This window comes from Rhinichthys klamathensis, unplaced genomic scaffold (assembly GCF_029890125.1).
Source record: "Rhinichthys klamathensis goyatoka isolate OS25496 unplaced genomic scaffold, OSU_Roscu_1.1 h1tg000462l_1, whole genome shotgun sequence".
Taxonomy (NCBI): Eukaryota; Metazoa; Chordata; class Actinopteri; order Cypriniformes; family Leuciscidae; genus Rhinichthys; species Rhinichthys klamathensis.
In genome coordinates, this window is record NW_026606951.1 from 15,001 (window position 1) to 40,042 (window position 25,042).

Consider the following 25,042-nt stretch of genomic DNA (forward strand, 5'->3'; position numbering starts at 1 on the left):
TTTGCACGATATTCTTTTTCGAGTTTCACCTGTATGTAGCACATTTCATACACTACGGTAATTCAAAGTGCTTTACACAGAAATGAATTAAAATAATCACAAAATAAAAGCAAGGAATATTAAAACAGTTATAAAAGGAATTAAAAAGACGATACATAGATAATCTTCTCATCTGGTAAAACACCGGTGTATCAGATTATATTCACATTAAACTCACTACTCCACCACAGACTCGGGTCATCAACGTGGTTTCAATTCCCAAATTAACATTTCAGAGTCATTTATGATTATCTCAAATTCAAAATCAAAAATTTGAGCCGGGGTAGTGTCCGAAATTGGGTTGATTTGCCACGGAATGACCCAGTTTTCTGTATATCAGTTATGGTTGTGGCTCTTGTGTTTGTGATTCCCGCACATAGATGCCACTAACAGGATAGTTCTCGTGAGTTTAGTGTGTTCAGTCTCTGTTGTGGGTTCGTCAGCGCCTCAGAGGAGGAACGACTCAAAGCCTCGTGACTAAAAAGGATGTGATAGTAATTAGCCGAGACAGGGATGATGTATCGCCGCTCTCGCTGCCGGTTTGTCTTCATTGTGCATTTTCTATTCTTATAAGAGACGTCGTTCCTCAGGGAGAAAGAGAACTAACGATCCACCTTCACACCTGATGAGCCGAGCGCTTAAAACACTTTATCCAGACTCATTTATGATAGAATCCATGTAAATATACACCTGCTCTGTTATGATGTTACACCGGGGGAATCTGTTGCGGTCTGTAATCTTCACAACTGAATCTGATCCACCGTTTAAAGGCTTCAGCTCCGAGACCTTGATGTGACGCGGTCGTCCATCATCCACTGCTGTCTTCTCTCTCTCTCTCTCTCTCTCTCTCTCTCTCTCTCTCTCTCTCTCTCTCTCTCTCTCTCTCTCTCTCTCTCTCGTCCTTGTTGTTTAATCTATCTCACTTCACACAACAGAGGTCAAAGGTCACTCAACTGTTTCCCCCATCACACTCACACAGATCTGCGTTAAACTCGCTTCCACACATATATATTTCAAGTCATTATAAGTCATCTTAAGGTATATTAGTATCGGCCGATATATGATCATTTTTAATGTTTTCGTTATCGGCCCGATAAATTTGGCCGTTATATTAAAGCTGATAAATAATGTATTATTTCCTTCTTCTGAGACGCTTCAGATGCGCACTGTTCAACATGATGGCTTTGAATTGCTTGAAATATGATTGAAATCACTTAAAAAAAGTAGGGATGCACTGATATGATCATTTTGGCCGATGCCGATAATTCTTTATATTTAAAAGCCGATAACCGATATATTGTCCGATAAATCTAAATACAAATTTGTATATAATTTTTGAGAGCCTGATTACAAAAACACAAGTCTCACCATTAAAAGCCAAGTCCCAAAACACACTATTATAATGTTCTCTTTATAATGTTATGTAGCCGATATGACAGACTTGCGCTGCACATGTTGCACTTTAACTGTATTTTCTTTTTTTGAAGTGATTCTAATCATATTTCACGCAATTTAACACCATTATGTTGAACAGTGCGCATCTGAAGTGTCTCAGAAGAAGGAAATAATACATTATTTATCGGCTTTATATATATCGGGCAAATTTTCTTATCGGGTCGATAACGATAACATTAAAAATGATCATATATCGGGCGATACCGATTGTGTTTGGGTCATGGCTTCTAGACTTGTGTTTTTGTAATCAGGCTCTCAAAAATTATATAAAAATTTGGATTTAGATTTATCGGCCAATATATATCGGTTATCGGCTTTCAAATATAAAGTATTATCGGTTATCGGTATCGGCTAACATTTTCATACCGGTGCATCTCTAATCTTCAGGACCTTTGGTTTGCTGATTGAGAACCGCTGTCTGCGTGAGTTCACCGGGTCAAACCAACTAGTTCAGATCTGGGAATGCTAGTTAGAATCCCTGTGAAGAGTTGAACACATCCCGTCCTAATAATAAAGAGAAAGTTTCTCCTGGATCATCACGGACATCCTGATCCACTTTTTCTCCCAGTTTTTGTGGTTCGGTGTTCCTCAGTAAAGGAGGGCAGTTTGCTTCATTTATCTTCTCATCGCTCGCCTTAAACTGTCATGTTCTGGCCTCTTTGGCTTCGATCCCAAACCTCTCACCGGCCGGTTTCTCCTCTGAACACCCGTTGAACGCACTACAAAGCCAGTAAATCACACTCCAACACCTCAGGGCTTCATTTAGGGCGGATTCCTTTTGCTTAATGAACTCTAGTATTGAGCTGAAAACGATGATCTCTGAACACCTACGGACGCCGGGTTATTAGGTGGAGAACAGGGCGAACCGTCCGCATGCTAATACAGACTTTAGTGGGTTCGTGAAGTTTTTGTTTCTCTTTGTGAATGCAGAACTACTATTAGGACTATTATTAGCAGTTAGTTTTTATGTTCTAAAATATTTTTTTTTTACAGTAATGTTTTGTTATTGTTTGTAGTTTGCACAGTGTTCAATGTTAGAATTAAAATACAGGCTTTAAGTCGCAATAAAGCTCTGATGCTGAGAGACTAAAAACACTGAAGCTATACCGAAAACATACCGGCAATGTGCTAAAACATGTTAGCAAAGTGTTAAAACACGTTAGCAATTTGGTAAGGCATGAAAGTAACATACTAATTCATGTTAGCAAAAAGTTAAAATGCTGTTTGTCCTGACAAACTTTACTTTCTGGTGTCTTGATGATATTCTGTGTGTGTGTTTCAGTATGTTCCTCCAGATCTGTGCATCTGTAGCTTCGTGTTGGAGCAGTCGCTGTCTGTCCGCGCGCTGCAGGAAATGCTCGCCAAAACTGGACAAAACAATGACGTAAGTACAAAAACACGCCAATCTCACACAAACACTGAGAGCTATATGCAGAAACGAGGTTTCCGACTGACATCGACTCAGTCTCTCTCTCTCTCTCTCTCTCTCTCTCTCTCTCTCTCTCTCTCTCTCTATACTGTATATATACATATGTTTCTCAATCAAGCGCATCAGCATAAAAATGAAAAGAAATCCCATAGTTATGAAAAATTGACCCTAAAAGTAAGATATATGGTTAAGACAAGATAGGGCCAAGAACAGAGCCTTGAGGGACCCCGCAGGTCAGCGGGGCTGAAGACTAAAAAACCTGACGATTGTTGACCGGGAATCTTCTGTAGCAGTGCCAAACTTCCTGGCTAACACATGAAGCACCAGTTCTGTCATTTATTGGTACTTTTTGGTAATTTTATAACTTACAAACTGACTACACAACTACGTCGTTGCATGCTCGTGATTTAATTTGCTCTTTATTAGTGCTGAGAAACGAATCACAATTAATCGCATCCAAAATAAAAGTTTGTGTTTACATATATGTGTGTGTACTGTGTATAATTATTTTGTTTATGTAAATACACACTTATGCATGTATATATTTAATAAAAATGTGTTATTTATATATTAAATATTTATATTTATTATATAATATGTGTAAATATATATACAGTATATACATGCAAATATTTCTTAAATATATACTTCCATTAAATATATACACATATATTATGTAAACACAAACTTTTATTTTGGATGCGATTAATCGTTTCCCAGCACTAGTAATTTTATAACTTACTAATTGACTACATAACTATGACGTTGCATGCTCGTAATTTCATTTGCTCTCTATGTATAGTGCGCATTTGTGCGCCGCTAGCATGAGAAAAAGTTAATTTTTAGACTTTATTTAATAACAAACTACGGAAATAGTGTTAATGACACTGACATCGTCTCATACTGAAACAGAACAACATGTTTTTCTCTGGCACTCTTTAAACTGCGTCTGACCGAAGAGTCAACAGCGTCTTTCAAAACACTAGTCTCGCATTTACGGATGGGTTAGTAACCCAGATCTTTAACCCCTATCAGTCAGTGTCTCTTCACAGTGTGTTTGAAGCTCCAGGGCTTTTGTTTAAAGGTCAGATGTCTTTAAGGTCCAGACGGTGAGCCTGATGACTGGTGGCGGCTCTGGTCTTTGCTTTTGGTCTCTTGTAGCGCAAGCGCGTAACATTAGACGCAATGAACTGAAGATGACGATCAAATGTCTGTGTTTATCAAAAGCATTTGTCTCACACTCTTTTTCTGTGGTTTCTTCACGCCTCCCGCAGCAGTTCATTAGAAAGGTGAGTGATTCTCGCTGTTTCTGATTCTACATCTGCTCGGGTTATTAGGGGTCAAGCACTGAAGGTGTGTAGGCATCTATTAAATCAGTGGCGTTCTTATTATTCTTCCGTGTCTTCTTCTTCCGCTCTGGAAGTGTATAGTAGGCCATAGAAGCGCTTGCGGGAAAGTTGTGAAATTTGGCACACAGATAGAGGACAATCTGACCTTTCACCATATCAAATTTGGAGTCTCTAACTCAATCCCTCTAGCGCCACCAGCTGTCTAAAGTTGCACTTACGGTTGTGCTAATAACTTTAAAACCGTAAGGTTTTGTTGGCTAGAAATACAATTATTTAAAAAAAAAAATTTAAAAAAAATAAAAAAATTCCTTAGCTCATGGCAATTTATTAACGTAATTTTCCGTCATGGACATTTTTCCGCCCATTTTGAATTTTCTGAAACATTTTGTGATGATTTTCACGAAAATGTAACCAGATAATCTTCAAACCATGCCGACAAAAACTTTGGGAATTCAAGCCGATTCGTCAAACCGTTCTCGAATAAGGCATTAACAAATTCGTAGAAGTCCCTGTCAAAACGAAAGTGAGGCTATTTCTCCGCAACGCTTCAGCAAATTCTTACCAAACTTGGTGTGTGTTATGACAAGCATGACCAAGCATGTTTCGGCACAGTGCCTAGTGGTCAGGAGATTCGGTGTAGCATGCCAAGTTGAACGATAACTAATTTTCCCATATCAGCCATTTTGGGTGTCGGCCATTTTGAATTTTGTCGGAAAATGCTATATTTTACAAATGCATTGGCATATCGTTACGAAACTCTGTATGTCGTCAGCACCAGGTAGTATGTGTCTTCGACACACTGAGGGTACTCAAACAATTTTGGGGCAGCGCCACCTTGTGGTCAAAGGTTATAATAAAGTTAGCAAAAACGCTCATAACTTTTGAATAAAATTAGCTTACTATAATGAAACTGGTCTTAATAGATTCTGTTGGTCATGCCGAAAACATAGATACCAATTTTGCCATTATGGGCCAATCTTCCTGTCCGCCATTTTGATTTTCTTTAAAAACCTACTTTTTCGGACTCCTAGACCGTTTGTCCGATTCTTACCAAATTCGAGTCAGATCATCTTCAAACTGTTCCGACAAAAAGTTATGGATTTCGTGTCGATAATCTGAACCATTTTCGTATAACACTGCAACAAATTTGAGGCATGATTTTGCCTAAAATCATCTTAATATGCTTTCATTGTTGCAGTAGGTCTGCCTCATTTATAACCGTTGCGTTGCACAAAACAGGCCCTGAAATATATTCACGCAAATAAAGATCAATAATGCACAATAAGGCCTATCTATTTCCAATTAGATATATAAAGCAATTAAAAATACTATTTGGCCAGTGGAAAAGATTGAGAAAAACTTTCTCAGAAATGTATCAGTGTCATGGATCCGTATCTTATATCTTCCTAATGTCTTGTACCGTTAAAGATTGTATCACATGGATGAATATGCATATGCAAATGATATACAGATGACCTAATGCATAGTAAAACGAGGCGTTGTAAGCTCCAGATATGGATATTTCGGGGCGGAGACGCATGTGAACACAATCTTCTGCTGACTGGGATTTATAAAGGGAATTTTGCGCAGGTTCTGGCGTTCGCATGCTTTTATAACCTGAATATTTTTTGCCGTACTCCATTGTTGGCTTTCGGTGCACGTACACGTTTAGTAAGGATCCTACGCACAGTTTTATGAATAAGACCCCTGATGCTCCGAGCAACGTAATCATGACTTGTTGTGCCTTCTTTGTGCCTGGCCCCATAATTGCTGCTTGCAGCTATAATTATTTGTTTGTGTCTGACGAAGGAGTGACTGTAATGGTTCAGATGTTTATTTGTCTGTAATGGTTCTGTCCGCAGGCGGCCCAGGGCGGAGGACACCGGACCTTGCTCTACGGTCACGCTATTCTCCTCAGACACTCCTTCAGCGGGATGGTTGGTGAACTTTGGTTCTGTCGTCAGCTCTGTTTGACTTTCTGCAGGTTGTGTGAAAGTGTCATGTTTTGTGCCGCAGTATCTGACCTGTCTGAAGACGTCACGGTCTATGACGGATAAACTATCGTTTGATGTGGGACTTCAAGAAGACTCAACAGGTGAAGCATGATTGCTCGGATCGAAGGTGAAACTGTGCAGTCAGTTTGTTTTTTAGACTCCAGGAACCTCTAGAAAGCACATGAAGAGATTAGGGTATCAACTCAGATGTTCCAATTCGAGTCGCAAGCTCTCAATTCGATTTTTGATTTCGGTTCTTGATTCGACTCCTATATTTATAATCCTATATTTATAAAAAAGAACAGTGAACATAAGTTTACAAGTGGTTGATTAATTAAAAACTCTTTTTATTTTAGGTACACTTGGATACACAATAAAACATCAACCCAACTCTATATTTCAAGTGCATATAATGAATAGACAGGATTGTGATGCAAGATGAAAAATTGATGCTGAAAATTGGATAAGTCAGAACAGTCGCATGCCTTTATCAATCAGGATCAGGTTATTTTATGTTTAAGATAAAACAAACATAAAATCTCCCAGCATTAGCTGTAACATGGAGAAGTGCAAGCCTATGAACAGTGGAGGAAAACTAATACTGGCTTTTGGGGGATAGATAAATAAATTTGAGAATCGATTTTGAATCGACCACATTTTTAAAAAACGATTAATCTAAAAATCGAGATTTTTTTCGCCCAGCCCTAGAGGCGAGGAGAGTCCGGCGTTAACGATCTGTGTGTCGGTGTGTGTTGGTGTGTGTCTCTCCAGGCGAGCCCTGTTGGTGGACGATTCATCCCGCGTCCAAACAGAGATCCGAGGGGGAGAAAGTGCGCATCGGAGATGATCTCATTCTCGTCAGTGTTTCCTCTGAACGCTATCTTGTGAGTATCAAATAAAGTAAACATACAAGACATGACTTTACATTTGATTTTCTTCAGGTGTATAATTCATCTGTAAAATCAAAGTCTTGAATTTAAAATCAAAGTTTTGAACGTAAAATGCATTAAATACATATTTTTTTTTTAATTAATCGATTTATTATTTATTTCCATGACTTTTAAACTCTTCAGTGCTGTAAGCATATTTTTATTGTATTATATAATTATTAAATAATTAAAAAAAATATATATATTTGATTTATATTTTTATTATGAAATCATTTAATGTCCTTATTTCCATGACTATTAGTCAGTGCTGTAAGTATATTTATTATGTTTTATAGTTCAAAATATTTATTTTATTTTATTTTACTTCATTTTACTTTATTTTATTTACATTACAGTTAATATTTTCAGTGCTGTAAGCTTATTTGTTAGTTCAACGTATAATTTAATTTAATTTAATTGATTTATTTTTTCAATTAATCGATTTATTTATTTCCATGACTTTTAATCTCTTTAGTGCTGTAAGCATATTATTATTGTTTATTGTATTATTATATATTATATATAATAATATATAATATATTATTAGTATATAATTATTAATTAAAAATATATTTTTTATTTATATTTTTATTATAAAATCATTTAATTTCCTTATTTCCATGACTATTAAGCTTTCCAGTGCTGTAAGTATATTTATTAGGTTTTATAGTTCAAACGAGGAGTCATTCTTTTTTCATCATTTTTTTAATTGAATTTCACTTTTTGCATCAGCAGCTTCATATAGCAAATACATGATTGACACTTCCATTATAAAAGCATCAATATTGTCATATATTGCAGTGATTTGTGATCTCTGGTCCAGATGAGTCAGACATGATCAGAATTAGTCAGTGTGTTTGTTAGTGGACAGTTACATTTTTTACAGCTTAATCTGAATATATGCAAGCATAACCCATAATGCAAAGCTTCTCAGTTACGACCTCTGGGGCAAACGCATCATAGAACCCACATGACACGAGATGACGTTTTGCCATGGTAACGATTATGCACCCCGTCTCCCCGACAGCATCTGTCCATATCCAATGGGAACATCCATGTGGACGCGTCGTTCATGCAAACGCTGTGGAACGTGCATCCCACCTGCTCCGGGAGCAACGTGGAGGAAGGTTCGTCACGAACACCAGCGTTTAACGCCAGACACTACAGCCAAACACTGAGTTTAAGGCCAGACACTACAGCCAAACACTGAGTTTAAGGCCAGACACTACAGCCAAAGACTGAGTTTAAGGCCAGACACTACAGGCAAACACTGAGTTTAAGGCCAGACACTACAGGCAAACACTGAGTTTAAGGCCAGACACTACAGGCAAACACTGAGTTTAAGGCCAGACACTACAGCCAAAGACTGAGTTTAAGGCCAGACACTACAGCCAAACACTGAGTTTAAGGCCAGACACTACAGGCAAACACTGAGTTTAAGACCAGACACTACAGCCAAACACTGAGTTTAAGGCCAGACACTACAGGCAAACACTGAGTTTAAGGCCAGACACTACAGGCAAACACTGAGTTTAAGGCCAGACACTACAGGCAAACACTGAGTTTAAGGCCAGACACTACAGGCAAACACTGAGTTTAAGGCCAGACACTACAGCCAAAGACTGAGTTTAAGGCCAGACACTACAGCCAAACACTGAGTTTAAGGCCAGACACTACAGGCAAACACTGAGTTTAAGGCCAGACACTACAGGCAAACACTGAGTTTAAGGCCAGACACTACAGCCAAAGACTGAGTTTAAGGCCAGACACTACAGCCAAACACTGAGTTTAAGGCCAGACACTACAGCCAAAGACTGAGTTTAAGGCCAGACACTACAGCCAAACACTGAGTTTAAGGCCAGACACTACAGGCAAACACTGAGTTTAAGGCCAGACACTACAGGCAAACACTGAGTTTAAGGCCAGACACTACAGCCAAACACTGAGTTTAAGGCCAGACACTACAGCCAAAGACTGAGTTTAAGGCCAGACACTACAGGCAAACACTGAGTTTAAGGCCAGACACTACAGGCAAACACTGAGTTTAAGGCCAGACACTACAGCCAAACACTGAGTTTAAGGCCAGACACTACAGCCAAACACTGAGTTTAAGGCCAGACACTACAGTCAAACACTGAGTTTAAGGCCAGACACTACAGGCAAACACTGAGTTTAAGGCCAGACACTACAGGCAAACACTGAGTTTAAGGCCAGACACTACAGCCAAAGACTGAGTTTAAGGCCAGACACTACAGGCAAACACCGAGTTTAAGGCCAGACACTTCAGCCAAACACTGAGTTTAAGGCCAGACACTACAGGCAAACACTGAGTTTAAGGCCAGACACTTCAGCCAAACACTGAGTTTAAGGCCAGACACTACAGGCAAACACTGAGTTTAAGGCCAGACACTACAGCCAAACACTGAGTTTAAGGCCAGACACTACAGCCAAAGACTGAGTTTAAGGCCAGACACTACAGGCAAACACCGAGTTTAAGGCCAGACACTTCAGCCAAACACTGAGTTTAAGGCCAGACACTACAGCCAAAGACTGAGTTTAAGGCCAGACACTACAGGCAAACACTGAGTTTAAGGCCAGACACTTCAGCCAAACACTGAGTTTAAGGCCAGACACTACAGCCAAAGACTGAGTTTAAGGCCAGACACTACAGGCAAACACCGAGTTTAAGGCCAGACACTTCAGCCAAACACTGAGTTTAAGGCCAGACACTACAGGCAAACACTGAGTTTAAGGCCAGACACTACAGGCAAACACTGAGTTTAAGGCCAGACACTACAGCCAAAGACTGAGTTTAAGGCCAGACACTACAGGCAAACACTGAGTTTAAGGCCAGACACTACAGCCAAAGACTGAGTTTAAGGCCAGACACTACAGCCAAAGACTGAGTTTAAGGCCAGACACTACAGGCAAACACTGAGTTTAAGGCCAGACACTACAGGCAAACACTGAGTTTAAGGCCAGACACTACAGGCAAACACTGAGTTTAAGGCCAGACACTACAGGCAAACACTGAGTTTAAGGCCAGACACTACAGCCAAACACTGAGTTTAAGGCCAGACACTACAGGCAAACACTGAGTTTAAGGCCAGACACTACAGCCAAACACTGAGTTTAAGGCCAGACACTACAGGCAAACACTGAGTTTAAGCCCAGACACTACAGCCAAAGACTGAGTTTAAGGCCAGACACTACAGGCAAACACTGAGTTTAAGCCCAGACACTACAGCCAAAGACTGAGTTTAAGGCCAGACACTACAGGCAAACACTGAGTTTAAGGCCAGACACTACAGCCAAAGACTGAGTTTAAGGCCAGACACTACAGGCAAACACTGAGTTTAAGGCCAGACACTACAGCCAAAGACTGAGTTTAAGGCCAGACACTACAGCCAAACACTGAGTTTAAGGCCAGACACTACAGCCAAACACTGAGTTTAAGGCCAGACACTACAGCCAAACACTGAGTTTAAGGCCAGACACTACAGGCAAACACTGAGTTTAAGGCCAGACACTACAGCCAAACACTGAGTTTAAGGCCAGACACTACAGGCAAACACTGAGTTTAAGGCCAGACACTACAGTCAAACACTGAGTTTAAGGCCAGACACTACAGGCAAACACTGAGTTTAAGGCCAGACACTACAGGCAAACACTGAGTTTAAGGCCAGACACTTCAGTCAAACACTGAGTTTAAGGCCAGACACTACAGCCAAACACTGAGTTTAAGGCCAGACACTACAGGCAAACACTGAGTTTAAGGCCAGACACTACAGTCAAACACTGAGTTTAAGGCCAGACACTACAGGCAAACACTGAGTTTAAGGCCAGACACTACAGTCAAACACTGAGTTTAAGGCCAGACACTACAGGCAAACACTGAGTTTAAGGCCAGACACTTCAGTCAAACACTGAGTTTAAGGCCAGACACTACAGCCAAACACTGAGTTTAAGGCCAGACACTACAGCCAAACACTGAGTTTAAGGCCAGACACTACAGGCAAACACTGAGTTTAAGGCCAGACACTACAGGCAAACACTGAGTTTAAGGCCAGACACTTCAGTCAAACACTGAGTTTAAGGCCAGACACTACAGCCAAACACTGAGTTTATGGCCAGACACTACAGTCAAACACTGAGTTTAAGGCCAGACACTACAGTCAAACACTGAGTTTAAGGCCAGACACTACAGTCAAACACTGAGTTTAAGGCCAGACACTACAGTCAAACACTGAGTTTAAGGCCAGACACTACAGTCAAACACTGAGTTTAAGGCCAGACACTACAGGCAAACACTGAGTTTAAGGCCAGACACTACAGCCAAACACTGAGTTTAAGGCCAGACACTACAGTCAAACACTGAGTTTAAGGCCAGACACTACAGGCAAACACTGAGTTTAAGGCCAGACACTACAGGCAAACACTGAGTTTAAGGCCAGACACTACAGCCAAACACTGAGTTTAAGGCCAGACACTACAGGCAAACACTGAGTTTAAGGCCAGACACTACAGCCAAACACTGAGTTTAAGGCCAGACACTACAGGCAAACACTGAGTTTAAGGCCAGACACTACAGCCAAAGACTGAGTTTAAGGCCAGACACTACAGGCAAACACCGAGTTTAAGGCCAGACACTTCAGCCAAACACTGAGTTTAAGGCCAGACACTACAGGCAAACACTGAGTTTAAGGCCAGACACTACAGGCAAACACTGAGTTTAAGGCCAGACACTACAGCCAAAGACTGAGTTTAAGGCCAGACACTACAGCCAAACACTGAGTTTAAGACTAGACACTACAGGCAAACACTGAGTTTAAGGCCAGACACTACAGCCAAACACTGAGTTTAAGACTAGACACTACAGTCAAACACTGAGTTTAAGGCCAGACACTTCAGTCAAACACTGAGTTTAAGGCCAGACACTACAGGCAAACACTGAGTTTAAGGCCAGACACTACAGCCAAACACTGAGTTTAAGGCCAGACACTACAGCCAAACACTGAGTTTAAGGCCAGACACTACAGCCAAACACTGAGTTTAAGGCCAGACACTACAGGCAAACACTGAGTTTAAGGCCAGACACTACAGTCAAACACTGAGTTTAAGGCCAGACACTACAGGCAAACACTGAGTTTAAGGCCAGACACTACAGCCAAAGACTGAGTTTAAGGCCAGACACTTCAGCCAAACACTGAGTTTAAGGCCAGACACTACAGGCAAACACTGAGTTTAAGGCCAGACACTACAGGCAAACACCGAGTTTAAGGCCAGACACTTCAGCCAAACACTGAGTTTAAGGCCAGACACTACAGGCAAACACTGAGTTTAAGGCCAGACACTACAGGCAAACACTGAGTTTAAGGCCAGACACTACAGCCAAAGACTGAGTTTAAGGCCAGACACTACAGGCAAACACTGAGTTTAAGGCCAGACACTACAGCCAAAGACTGAGTTTAAGGCCAGACACTACAGCCAAAGACTGAGTTTAAGGCCAGACACTACAGGCAAACACTGAGTTTAAGGCCAGACACTACAGGCAAACACTGAGTTTAAGGCCAGACACTACAGGCAAACACTGAGTTTAAGGCCAGACACTACAGCCAAACACTGAGTTTAAGGCCAGACACTACAGGCAAACACTGAGTTTAAGGCCAGACACTACAGGCAAACACTGAGTTTAAGGCCAGACACTACAGGCAAACACTGAGTTTAAGCCCAGACACTACAGCCAAAGACTGAGTTTAAGGCCAGACACTACAGGCAAACACTGAGTTTAAGGCCAGACACTACAGCCAAACACTGAGTTTAAGGCCAGACACTACAGGCAAACACTGAGTTTAAGGCCAGACACTACAGCCAAACACTGAGTTTAAGGCCAGACACTACAGGCAAACACTGAGTTTAAGGCCAGACACTACAGCCAAACACTGAGTTTAAGGCCAGACACTACAGCCAAACACTGAGTTTAAGGCCAGACACTACAGCCAAACACTGAGTTTAAGGCCAGACACTACAGGCAAACACTGAGTTTAAGGCCAGACACTACAGCCAAAGACTGAGTTTAAGGCCAGACACTACAGTCAAACACTGAGTTTAAGGCCAGACACTACAGGCAAACACTGAGTTTAAGGCCAGACACTACAGTCAAACACTGAGTTTAAGGCCAGACACTACAGCCAAACACTGAGTTTAAGGCCAGACACTACAGGCAAACACTGAGTTTAAGGCCAGACATTACAGTCAAACACTGAGTTTAAGGCCAGACACTACAGCCAAACACTGAGTTTAAGGCCAGACACTACAGGCAAACACTGAGTTTAAGGCCAGACACTACAGCCAAACACTGAGTTTAAGGCCAGACACTACAGGCAAACACTGAGTTTAAGGCCAGACACTACAGGCAAACACTGAGTTTAAGACTAGACACTACAGCCAAACACTGAGTTTAAGACTAGACACTACAGGCAAACACTGAGTTTAAGACTAGACACTACAGGCAAACACTAAGTTTAAGGCCAGACACTACAGCCAAACACTGAGTTTAAGACTAGACACTACAGGCAAACACTGAGTTTAAGGCCAGACACTACAGCCAAACACTGAGTTTAAGACTAGACACTACAGTCAAACACTGAGTTTAAGGCCAGACACTTCAGTCAAACACTGAGTTTAAGGCCAGACACTACAGGCAAACACTGAGTTTAAGGCCAGACACTACAGCCAAACACTGAGTTTAAGGCCAGACACTACAGCCAAACACTGAGTTTAAGGCCAGACACTACAGCCAAACACTGAGTTTAAGGCCAGACACTACAGGCAAACACTGAGTTTAAGGCCAGACACTACAGTCAAACACTGAGTTTAAGGCCAGACACTACAGGCAAACACTGAGTTTAAGGCCAGACACTACAGCCAAAGACTGAGTTTAAGGCCAGACACTACAGTCAAACACTGAGTTTAAGGCCAGACACTACAGGCAAACACTGAATTTAAGGCCAGACACTACAGTCAAACACTGAGTTTAAGCCCAGACACTACAGTCAAACACTGAGTTTAAGGCCAGACACTACAGCCAAACACTGAGTTTAAAGCCAGACACTACAGCCAAACACTGAGTTTAAGGCCAGACACTACAGCCAAACACTGAGTTTAAGGCCAGACACTACAGTCAAACACTGAGTTTAAGGCCAGACACTACAGCCAAACACTGAGTTTATGGCCAGACACTACAGGCAAACACTGAGTTTAAGGCCAGACACTACAGCCAAACACTGAGTTTATGGCCAGACACTACAGTCAAACACTGAGTTTAAGGCCAGACACTACAGCCAAACACTGAGTTTAAGGCCAGACACTACAGCCAAAGACTGAGTTTAAGGCCAGACACTACAGCCAAACACTGAGTTTAAGGCCAGACACTACAGCAAAACACTGAGTTTAAGGCCAGACACTACAGCCAAACACTGAGTTTAAGGCCAGACACTACAGCCAAACACTGAGTTTAAGGCCAGACACTACAGCCAAACACTGAGTTTAAGGCCAGACACTACAGCCAAACACTGAGTTTAAGGCCAGACACTACAGCCAAAGACTGAGTTTAAGGCCAGACACTACAGGCAAACACTGAGTTTAAGGCCAGACACTACAGTCAAACACTGAGTTTAAGGCCAGACACTACAGGCAAACACTGAGTTTAAGGCCAGACACTACAGGCAAACACTGAGTTTAAGGCCAGACACTACAGGCAAACACTGAGTTTAAGGCCAGACACTACAGGCAAACACTGAGTTTAAGGCCAGACACTACAGCCAAAGACTGAGTTTAAGGCCAGACACTTCAGCCAAACACTGAGTTTAAGGCCAGACACTACAGCCAAACACTGAGTTTAAGGCCAGACACTACAGCCAAACACTGAGTTTAAGGCCAGACACTACAGTCAAACACTGAGTTTAAGGCCAGACACTACAGGCAAACACTGAGTTTAAGGCCAGACACTACAGGCAAACACTGAGTTTAAGGCCAGACACTACAGCCAAACACTGAGTTTAAGGCCAGACACTACAGGCAAACACTGAGTTTAAGGCCAGACACTACAGGCAAACACTGAGTTTAAGGCCAGACACTACAGCCAAACACTGAGTTTAAGGCCAGACACTACAGGCAAACACTGAGTTTAAGGCCAGACACTACAGGCAAACACTGAGTTTAAGGCCAGACACTACAGCCAAACACTGAGTTTAAGGCCAGACACTACAGCCAAACACTGAGTTTAAGGCCAGACACTACAGGCAAACACTGAGTTTAAGACTAGACACTACAGGCAAACACTGAGTTTAAGGCCAGACACTACAGGCAAACACTGAGTTTAAGGCCAGACACTACAGCCAAACACTGAGTTTAAGGCCAGACACTACAGGCAAACACTGAGTTTAAGGCCAGACACTACAGGCAAACACTGAGTTTAAGGCCAGACACTACAGGCAAACACTGAGTTTAAGGCCAGACACTACAGGCAAACACTGAGTTTAAGGCCAGACACTACAGGCAAACACTGAGTTTAAGGCCAGACACTACAGTCAAACACTGAGTTTAAGGCCAGAAAACTTTAACCAAACTTTACAGTTCCCCTTCAGGGACTACCGCTGCGTGTAATCGCAGTGGGAACGCCCTCAGCGTGACGCGTCTGAAGCATGAATGAAATCAGTCAATGGAGAGAATGAGCGTACGGCGAGTGACGTCATCGACCAGGAAGCTATAAATATCCCCTGAGTACACAATACGCCAGCTTTTAGTTACTTCAGCAGCTCTGTGTGTGTCTGAATCTGTCGATTGTGTTTGTCTGTTTTGTCAGGAGTTTTCACTATATATATTTTATATAAAAAAACCAATATGAGCGAGCAGTATAAGAAGTGTGTTGGGAAGTGCAGCAATGCCCAGTCGGCTCTCGAGGGAGTCGATTGTCAGCATTGCGAGTGTTTTCCCTTGAGAACTCTGCGCTCGCGGCGATCGCTCTTCGAGGAGAGTGATTTGCTGCGAGCTCCCCAAGGCTCGGGTCCCGCTTCTGTTGAGGCAGAGCGGCGGCGCTTGTCTTGGGGCTCGCAGATGGATCTCGCTGGCGACGTTGAGACGGGCTCCGCCCTATCTCAGCTATCTCCGCCGAGATCTAGTGCCTCTCACCCGGCTCTGGAAGCACGCGCTGCGGCGGTTACTTCTGCCCGGGTGGAGGCACATGATGATGTTGAATTGAGATTTTCCAGTTCTGAGGAGCTGGATGTCGAAAGTTTTGCATCAGAGAAAACTAGTTTATCACATTATACTGCAAATGAAAAAGAAGAAGGTTTGATGGATGTGTTATCTCGGGCTGTTGAAAAGCTGAGAAAAAAAAAAACAGTATCGAGTGGCCAGCTGATAGACAGGTTTCTAGAATTAAAAGCAATCTAGATGATAGATTTCTGTCTGCACGACTTCAACCTTCTCGCCGGTGCTTACCGTTCTTCCCAGATCTTCATACTGAGGTGTCAAAGACCTGGGTTAGACCGGTTTCAAGCAGAATTTACACAAATCAGTCCAATGCTTATGGTAACATTGTTGGTGCTAAATCTGCTGGTTATGTGACGATACTGTAGGCGGAGGAGACGCTCGCGAGCTATCTCTCTCCTGCTTCATCGTCTTCACTTAAAGCACCGGCTCTTCCACCAAAAATAAATAAATAAATAAATATATATACCTCTGTGCTGGTGGGGAAGGCTTACTCGGTGGCTGGGCAGGCGGCTGCATGTTTGCATACGAAAAAATAAAAATAAAAATAAAAAGACTTTTATGCAGGCTTTTCAGGCCGATCAAAGGAAAATCTGAGGGGGTTCCCCGCCGAGAGAGACTTGCGTTCACCTCCCCTAAGGGTGCCCTGTCTCTCCCGGCGCCCTCAGGGGCCCGTCCTACTAACCCTGCCGAAACAGGGCGTAGAAGGGTCTGGCGAGTGCTTTCCCGAGGGACGCTCGCCGCCTCTAAGGAGGGTTCTAGTGTGTTCAGACCAGTCGTTCCCTGCTGGTGCGCCGTTACAGGGCACTGTGTCTGTCACGCAGAATGTTCAACCAGAGCAAAGTTTTTCGTCGAGTTCGTCTTCCAAAAGAGCACAGCAGAAGCGGAGTGTCAAGTCTCGTGCCCTCCTGCAGAGAAACTGGAGGGACGAGGCGGGCGCTCTCCGGCGCGGCCTTCTCGGGGCAGGACTGATCTGAGGACAGTCATTGTCGCCAGAAAGGCCGCGTCGAAAAAGTCCTGACGGGCTGAACGTCAGGACTCTGAGGGTGGTCCCCATCGGGAAAAACTTGAGTTCACCGCACAAAAACACGGTGCCCTGTCTTTCTCGATGCCCTCAGGGGTCTGTTCTACTAACCCTGCCTATACAGGGCGTAGAGAGACTCGGCGAGCGATTTCCCGAGGGACGCTCGCCCCCTCCAAGGAGGGTTGTGGAGTGTTCAGACCAGCTGTTTCCTGCCAGTATGTTACAGGGCGCTGTGTCTGTCACTCGGGATGTTCATCCAGAGGCCAGCCTCGAGAGGCTGGTTCCCTTAGTAGAGCTCCTGGCGGAATGGGTCCCCCACCCAGCAGGGAGTTAGGATACTACTTCATCGGGAAAAAGAAAAATCCTGACGTGCTAAACGTCAGGACTCTGAGGGTGGTCCCTATCGTGAAAGACCTGAGTTCACCGCACAAAAACACGGTGCCCTGTCTTTCTCGATGCCCTCAGGGGTCTGTTCTACTAACCCTGCCTATACAGGGCGTAGAGAGACTCTGCGAGCGATTTCCCGAGGGACGCTCGCCCCCTCCGAGGAGGGTTGTGGAGTGCCCAGGCCAGCTGTTCCCTGCCAGTACGTTACAGGGCGCTGTGTCTGTCACAGGGGATGTTCAAATCAGATCCGAGGACTGGTTTGTCATGATAGATCTAAAGGACGTTTACTTCCATGTATCTATCCTCCCTCAACACAGGAAGTTCCTGAGGTTCGCTTTCGGGGGCGAAGCGTACCAATATCGGGTTCTTCCGTTCGGCCTAGCACTGTCACCCCGAACATTCACGAAGCGTATGGATGCTGCTATAGCCCCGCTGAGGTTACAGGGCATCCGCTTTCTGTACTATTTAGACGATTGCTTGATTCTAGCTCAATCGGAACAACAGGCGGTTCGGCACCGAGATGTCGTTCTTGCTCATATCAAGTGACTGGGGCTGAGGCTCAACGCCAAAAAGAGTGTTCTTTCTCCATTACAGAGAACCACTTTTCTAGGTGTAGTGTGGGATTCAACGACGATGCAGGCACTATTGTCACCTGCTCGTATTGCTTTGATTCTCGCTGCAGTAGATCAGGTCAAGCTAGGCCAGTCATCCACTGTAAAACAGTTCCAGAGACTGTTAGGTTTCATGGCAGCTGCGTCCAACGTGATACCTCTTGGCCTCTTGCACATGAGACTGTTACAGTGGTGGCTCAGGACCAAGGGATTCTCCCCGAGGGGAAATCCGCTTCGCATGATCGTGAGTTCGCGACGGTGTCATCACGCCCTGATCATGTGGAAAGATCCTTGGTTTCTGTCCCAAGGCCCTGTGTTAGGAGCTCCTTGTCGTCGCGTTATGCTAACGACAGATGCTTCTCTCACGGGTTGGGGGGGCGATCATGGATGGTCGCCCGGCTCAGGGTCTGTGGGAGGACCATCATCGTCTGTGGCACATAAACTGCCTAGAGATGTTGGCGGTGTTTCAGGCTCTGAAACACTTCCTCCCAGACCTAAGGGGCCACCATGTTCTTGTCCGGACAGACAACACATCGGTGGTTTCTTATATCAACTATCAGGGGGGTTTGCGTTCTCGCCCGCTTTACAAACTGGCACGTCAGATCCTTCTATGGTCCCAGGGGAAAATTCTTTCTCTGAGAGCTATTTATCTCCCGGGGTATTTTAATCAGGGGGCAGACATCCTGTCAAGACAGGGGCCGAGGCCCGGGGAATGGAGTCTTCACCCCGAGGTGGTGGAACTCCTATGGAAACATTTCGGTCTTGCCGAGGTAGACCTATTTGCTTCTCGAGAAACATCACACTGCCCGCTGTGGTTCTCTCGCAGCCATCCAGCCTCGCTGGGGTTGGATGCGATGGTACATCCGTGGCCGAGGTCACGCTTGTACGCTTTTTCCCCGATCGCTCTGCTCCCAGGAGTTCTGGAGAGGGTTCGCCGGGACGGGCTCAGTCTCCTGCTAATAGCCCCGTTCTGGTCGGCCCGGGTATGGTTTGCGGACCTAGTGTCTCTCCTCGACGGCTCTCCCCTAGAGATACCGATCAGGAGAGATCTGCTCTCTCAGGCGAGTGGGTCGATCCTTCACCCCCGTCTAGAGCTATGGAGGCTGTGGGCTTGGCCTCTGAGGGGGCCCAGCTCATAGATTCTGGTCTCTCGGCTGAGGTCGTTGAGACCATCCTCCGATCCAGAGCTCCCTCCACGAGGAAGTTATATGCGCGAGGTGGAAACTTTTCACCTCTTGGTGTGGAGAGCGCCAGCAGGACCCAGTTAACTGCCCGGTTGGTACAGTGCTGGATTTCCTGCAGGACCGTCTCTCCACAGGGTTATCCCACTCCACACTGAAGGTGTATGTGGCGGCCTTAGCTGCTTACCACGCCCCTTCAAGTGGAGGTTCCCTCGGGAAACACCCACTTATGTCTCGCTTCCTTCGTGGCACCTTGAGGCTGAGGCCTGCAGTTCGCACGAGGGTACCAGCTTGGGATCTGGCCATCATCTTAGAAGGTCTCTCCCTTGCTCCTTTCGAGCCCATCGAGGAAGTTTCGGAAAAGTTTCTTACTCTAAGACTATCCTTTTTCTCGCTATCTCATCTCTAAAAAGAATTGGAGATATTCAAGCACTTTCGGTGGCTCCCTCGTGCCTGGAATTTGCTCCTGGTTGGTTAAGGCCTTTCTCTTTCCGAGACCAGGTTATGTTCCTAAGGTTCCAACTGTTTCTGTTAGACCTATAGTTCTGCAGGTTTTCTGTCCTCCGCCTTTTCTGACGTCAGACCAGGAGAAAATTAATTTGCTGTGCCCAGTTTGGGTTTTAGATGCTTACGTCCACAGAGCTGCCCTGTGGAGGAGATCGGAACAACTGTTCGTCTGTTTGGGTCACCTAAGAAAGGGTGTCCTGCATCTAGGCAAAGGATGAGCAAGTGGGTGGTCGAGGCCATCCCACTTGCTTATGGGTCGGCCCATCAGCCTTCACCTTTGGCTGTAAGGGCTCGTTCCACCCGGAGTATGGCTGCTTCTACAGCTCTTCTTTCAGGAGCTTCTCTTCAGGACGTTTGTGATGCGGCAGGCTGGTCCTCACCGCACACTTTCATTAGATTTTATTCCCTCGATCTTAGCTCCACTCCCGGGGCTCAGGTTCTCTCGTCGGCTTGTGTCTCCTAATGACACACGACGGGGATTTGGTCGTATGGGGATGTGGGTATTGCGTTCCCACTGCGATTACACGCAGCGGTAGTCCCTGAAGGGGAACGTCCCGGGTTACGTATGTAACCCTAGTTCCCCGAAGGGACGGACGCTGCGTGTCCTGCCATACTCTCGGCATCCCCTTGGGTCGCTGCTTCAGTAACTTTTAAGCTGGCGTATTGTGTACTCAGGGGATATTTATAGCTTCCTGGTCGATGACGTCACTCGCCGTACGCTCATTCTCTCCATTGACTGATTTCATTCATGCTTCAGACGCGTCACGCTGAGGGCGTTCCCACTGCGATTACACGCAGCGTCCGTCCCTTCGGGGAACTAGGGTTACATACGTAACCCGGGACGTTTTATTCTTATCTGTATTCTTAAGGTTTTTACTGAGGGGTTTGTTCATATATAATTTTCCTGATTTTATACAGCCTTTTATTCCTAAAACAAATTGCGAAAATGTATTTATTTTTGGCTGTTGACAGTATTTTCTGATTTGTGGAGTGATAAATAGAGATTTCCAAAATCTCATCTGTAAAAACCTTCAACTAATATATATGTATATATAAAAAAATTAAACAAGAATTTTGAACCTGACTTTTAGTGATATTACATTTTTTTAATATTAAATTTTTTTTTTCTAGAAATGAATGCAAATTAGTGCATATTTAATTAGATAGCGCCTCATTTGCATATTTAAAAAATCACATTTCAGAAAACTTGTAATACAAAAATGTTTGCAATTATTAATATAATCAATCAACTGTTGAAGTATGGTGATATTTATTAGTTATTTATTTTACCATATTCACCTGGGGTGTCTTAAGTGCAATAAAATAAACACTTAAATGTGAACTCTGGATGTAGTCTGAAAAACATGTTATGAAAAACAAAAATAGCTCTCAAAATTGACCAGTGCATGAAAAAACAATGGTTTTTCCTGTTGTGTCTTGCAGTAAAACATAATTGATTTTCTTATTGATTTGTTTTATCAATACTTTGCCCGACTGTTTCTTCTTCTTTTTATAAGATATTATAAAAGAGATATTTCTTTTATATATCTCAAAATATGCCAAACTGTCCTGTTAGATGCTTCCTTTGTCTTAAACATCCACTGTCCACCAAGTTGCACGTGCTTTTCTTGTTGTTTATTATAAACTTGATTACAGAAAATAAACTGAGAAAACAAACTGATTTAAACTGAGAAAAGGTAATGCAAACTTATTGTTTGAGTTTACTTGGATTGAGCACAACGAAGAACACTGAAGAAGACCCAAGAAGTGACTAACTTTGCCCGACTGATTCTTCTTTCGTCCTATAGGATACCTTCTTGGTGGTCATGTGATGCGTCTCTTTCACGGGCACGATGAGGTCCTGACGATCCCGGGGTCGGATCAGACTGAGGAAGAGCAGAGGTAGAAACCAGAGACCTGTCAATCTTCAACAGAACCAACACCATCATCATCATCATCATCATCATCAACATCATCATCATCATCATCATCAACACCATCATCATCATCATCATCAACATCATCATCATCAACACCATCATCATCATCATCATCAGATGAGCCAAGATGACTTTTAAATGATCTTTCTGTCTGTCTGTCTGTCTCTATCTATCTATCTATCTATCTATCTGTCTATCTATCTATCTATCTATCTATCTGTCTGTCTATCTATCTATCTATCTATCTATCTATCTATCTATCTATCTATCTATCTATCTATCTATCTATCTATCTATCTATCTGTCTGTCTCTGTCTATCTATCTATCTATCTATCTATCTATCTATCTATCTATCTATCTATCTATCTGTCTGTCTGTCTGTCTGTCTCTGTCTATCTATCTATCTATCTATCTGTCTATCTATCTGTCTATCTGTCTATCTATCTATCTATCTATCTATCTATCTATCTATCTATCTATCTATCTATCTATCTATCTATCTGTCTGTCTGTCTGTCTGTCTGTCTCTCTATCTCTCTATCTCTCTATCTATCTATCTATCTATCTATCTATCTATCTATCTATCTGTCTGTCTGTCTGTCTGTCTGTCTGTCTCTCTATCTCTCTATCTATCTATCTATCTATCTATCTATCTATCTATCTATCTATCTATCTATCTATCTATCTATCTATCTATCTATCTATCTATCTATCTATCTGTCTGTCTGTCTGTCTGTCTGTCTGTCTCTCTATCTATCTATCTATCTATCTATCTATCTATCTATCTATCTATCTATCTATCTATCTATCTATCTATCTATCTATCTATCTATCTATCTATCTATCTATCTATCTATCTATCTATCTATCTGTCTGTCTGTCTGTCTGTCTGTCTGTCTGTCTGTCATATAAAAGCTAGTAAATCAGGAATGATTGGAAAAGGATAACAAGAAAAGAACATTCAGCTCTTAACTTACGGACCAATGAAGTTTAATTATTCTAATTCTAATTATTTTATTTGGTTATTTCATTCAGTCTAGATGATGTGGAGGTCGAACAGTAGTAGTTTTAAGAATTTTATTTCTGATCTGAGAAATGCACCAAAGCGACTGAGAAAACCTGTAAATTCAAAATAACTCACAATTTCATGCATAACCCTTTTAATTCAGCTCAAAATATCTGACATTGGGCGTCAATTCCCAAATCAGTGTCAGTGCAGTTCATTTGACGAGTATTAGTTGTGTTTTGAAGTGTGATATCCGTGTCTGACTGGCGTGTTGAGCGAGTGTGTCTGGGCTGAACTGGGTCGAGGCAGACGTGACCCAGAGACGAGCGCCGGCGCTGCGATCGGTCCTCGTGGGCGTGTGGCCTATTTTCAGCGTTCAGAGCGCCGTCTGCAGGGTTAGATGTGGGTGTTCAGCTCTGGCCTGTGGCGTTCTGTCCCGGCCTTCACATCTAATCAGAGGAACTGCTTCCTTTAAAGGGTTTTCTGCAAGACGTGCTTCAGATCTGTTATCGAGAGAGCTTGTGTCGGTCTAGCTAACGTCCTCGATGACGTGCGCCGCTTCTGAGCTGATCAATAAACGTGACGTCACCGTTAACAGAACATCTCTTCTAAACCACATTAGGGTAACCTTCATCCTTCCCTTGCGTTTTGTAACAAATCCTTCCCTCCCGAATTTTTTTTTTGTCCAGAAAGCTTATTTTATTTCATTTTGATAATGTTTTTTCTATTTTTTAATGCACATTTTTTTGGGAGATTCTTTATTTTGTATTTGATTTACCTTTAAATTACTAGATTTGATCAATAAATAATACATAAATGGTAATTTAAGCACATTTTCAACTTAAATAACTCATTTAATCTAATTTCATGCATAACTCTTTTAATTCTGACATTGGGAGTCTTTGCCGACCTCTTGTGGAAAAATAATAATAACACATGATATTTCATGACTCTAGATGGCCTTATAGCTCTATATGGAGCAGAGGAGCTGTTCCGCTGGGTCCTAAAGTCAGCATTCAGATACACATGTAGATGTTAGAAAATAATTTTTTGGCAAAGTTTTAGCATTTTTAGTTAGAATTTTGAGCATTTTTATGTTTTTCTATGTGAACTGAAGCATTCCTCACATTCCTAAAGGGGTTAAATTGACCCGAGAGGGAATGATTTATTACTTTTTTAAATTTCAATCTAAAAACTCCTCGAATCCATTAAAAAATGTGTGGTTCAAGTGCGACAAAAGTCCTTGAGTCTTGGACCCCTCTGATGAACACTCAATTGTTTAAATATTGATCAAAACTGATATCCGGGTCAAAATGCCCCGAGGGAAGGTTAAGTCAGCTTTAGGATTGACCTGCGTCTGTGAACTCAGACATATGCACTGCTACTACTGTATGTATTAGGGAAATATGTGATTTCTGAATCAATCAGCCATTTGAATGCATCGGTTGAGTAAACGATTCAATGACTCACTCATTAGGACAGGGATTTGCTGCCTCCTACTGGCGGCTTTAGATTCATATTTAAAGCTGCAGTCCGTAGCTTTTTTAAGTTAAAAATAATCCAAAATAATTATATTTAAAAAAACTTATTCTGCCAGTGGTCAAAACTATCTGCTTGCCATAGCTAGATTCAAAACGGTTAGCTTGTAATAATGATTTTAATTCCAGTGGTACTGGTGGGTTTCCGCGGGAAATTCGAGCATGTCTTTGCGTCATGACGTCACACCCGTACACATAAAGAAGGAGTTTCGGCTAGCCGGCTATACTGCGCGTGACGAGATGTTTAGATGTATAGGCTTTTCTCGCAGCACTTTACATTATTAAACTTATGGCGGATCCAGAAAGATCCAAACAACAATCATCAGTGTCAACTGGAGATTCAGCAGTTATAAAACCCAAAAGACTTCGTACTTCGGATT

General features: G+C 42.9%; 1 protein-coding gene across 1 annotated transcript in view; it reads left to right on the plus strand.

Annotated features, from left to right (window-relative positions):
- The window catches only part of LOC130071818 (ryanodine receptor 3), a 248,526-nt gene that overhangs the window by 7,012 nt on the left and 216,472 nt on the right, over positions 1 to 25,042 (plus strand). Inside the window, exons 3-9 of the mRNA XM_056236709.1 lie at positions 2,777 to 2,878; positions 4,198 to 4,212; positions 6,135 to 6,209; positions 6,289 to 6,367; positions 7,038 to 7,150; positions 8,223 to 8,322; positions 21,987 to 22,080. Coding sequence (XP_056092684.1) covers positions 2,777 to 2,878; positions 4,198 to 4,212; positions 6,135 to 6,209; positions 6,289 to 6,367; positions 7,038 to 7,150; positions 8,223 to 8,322; positions 21,987 to 22,080 — 578 coding nt within the window. The remainder of the gene's footprint in view (positions 1 to 2,776; positions 2,879 to 4,197; positions 4,213 to 6,134; positions 6,210 to 6,288; positions 6,368 to 7,037; positions 7,151 to 8,222; positions 8,323 to 21,986; positions 22,081 to 25,042) is intronic.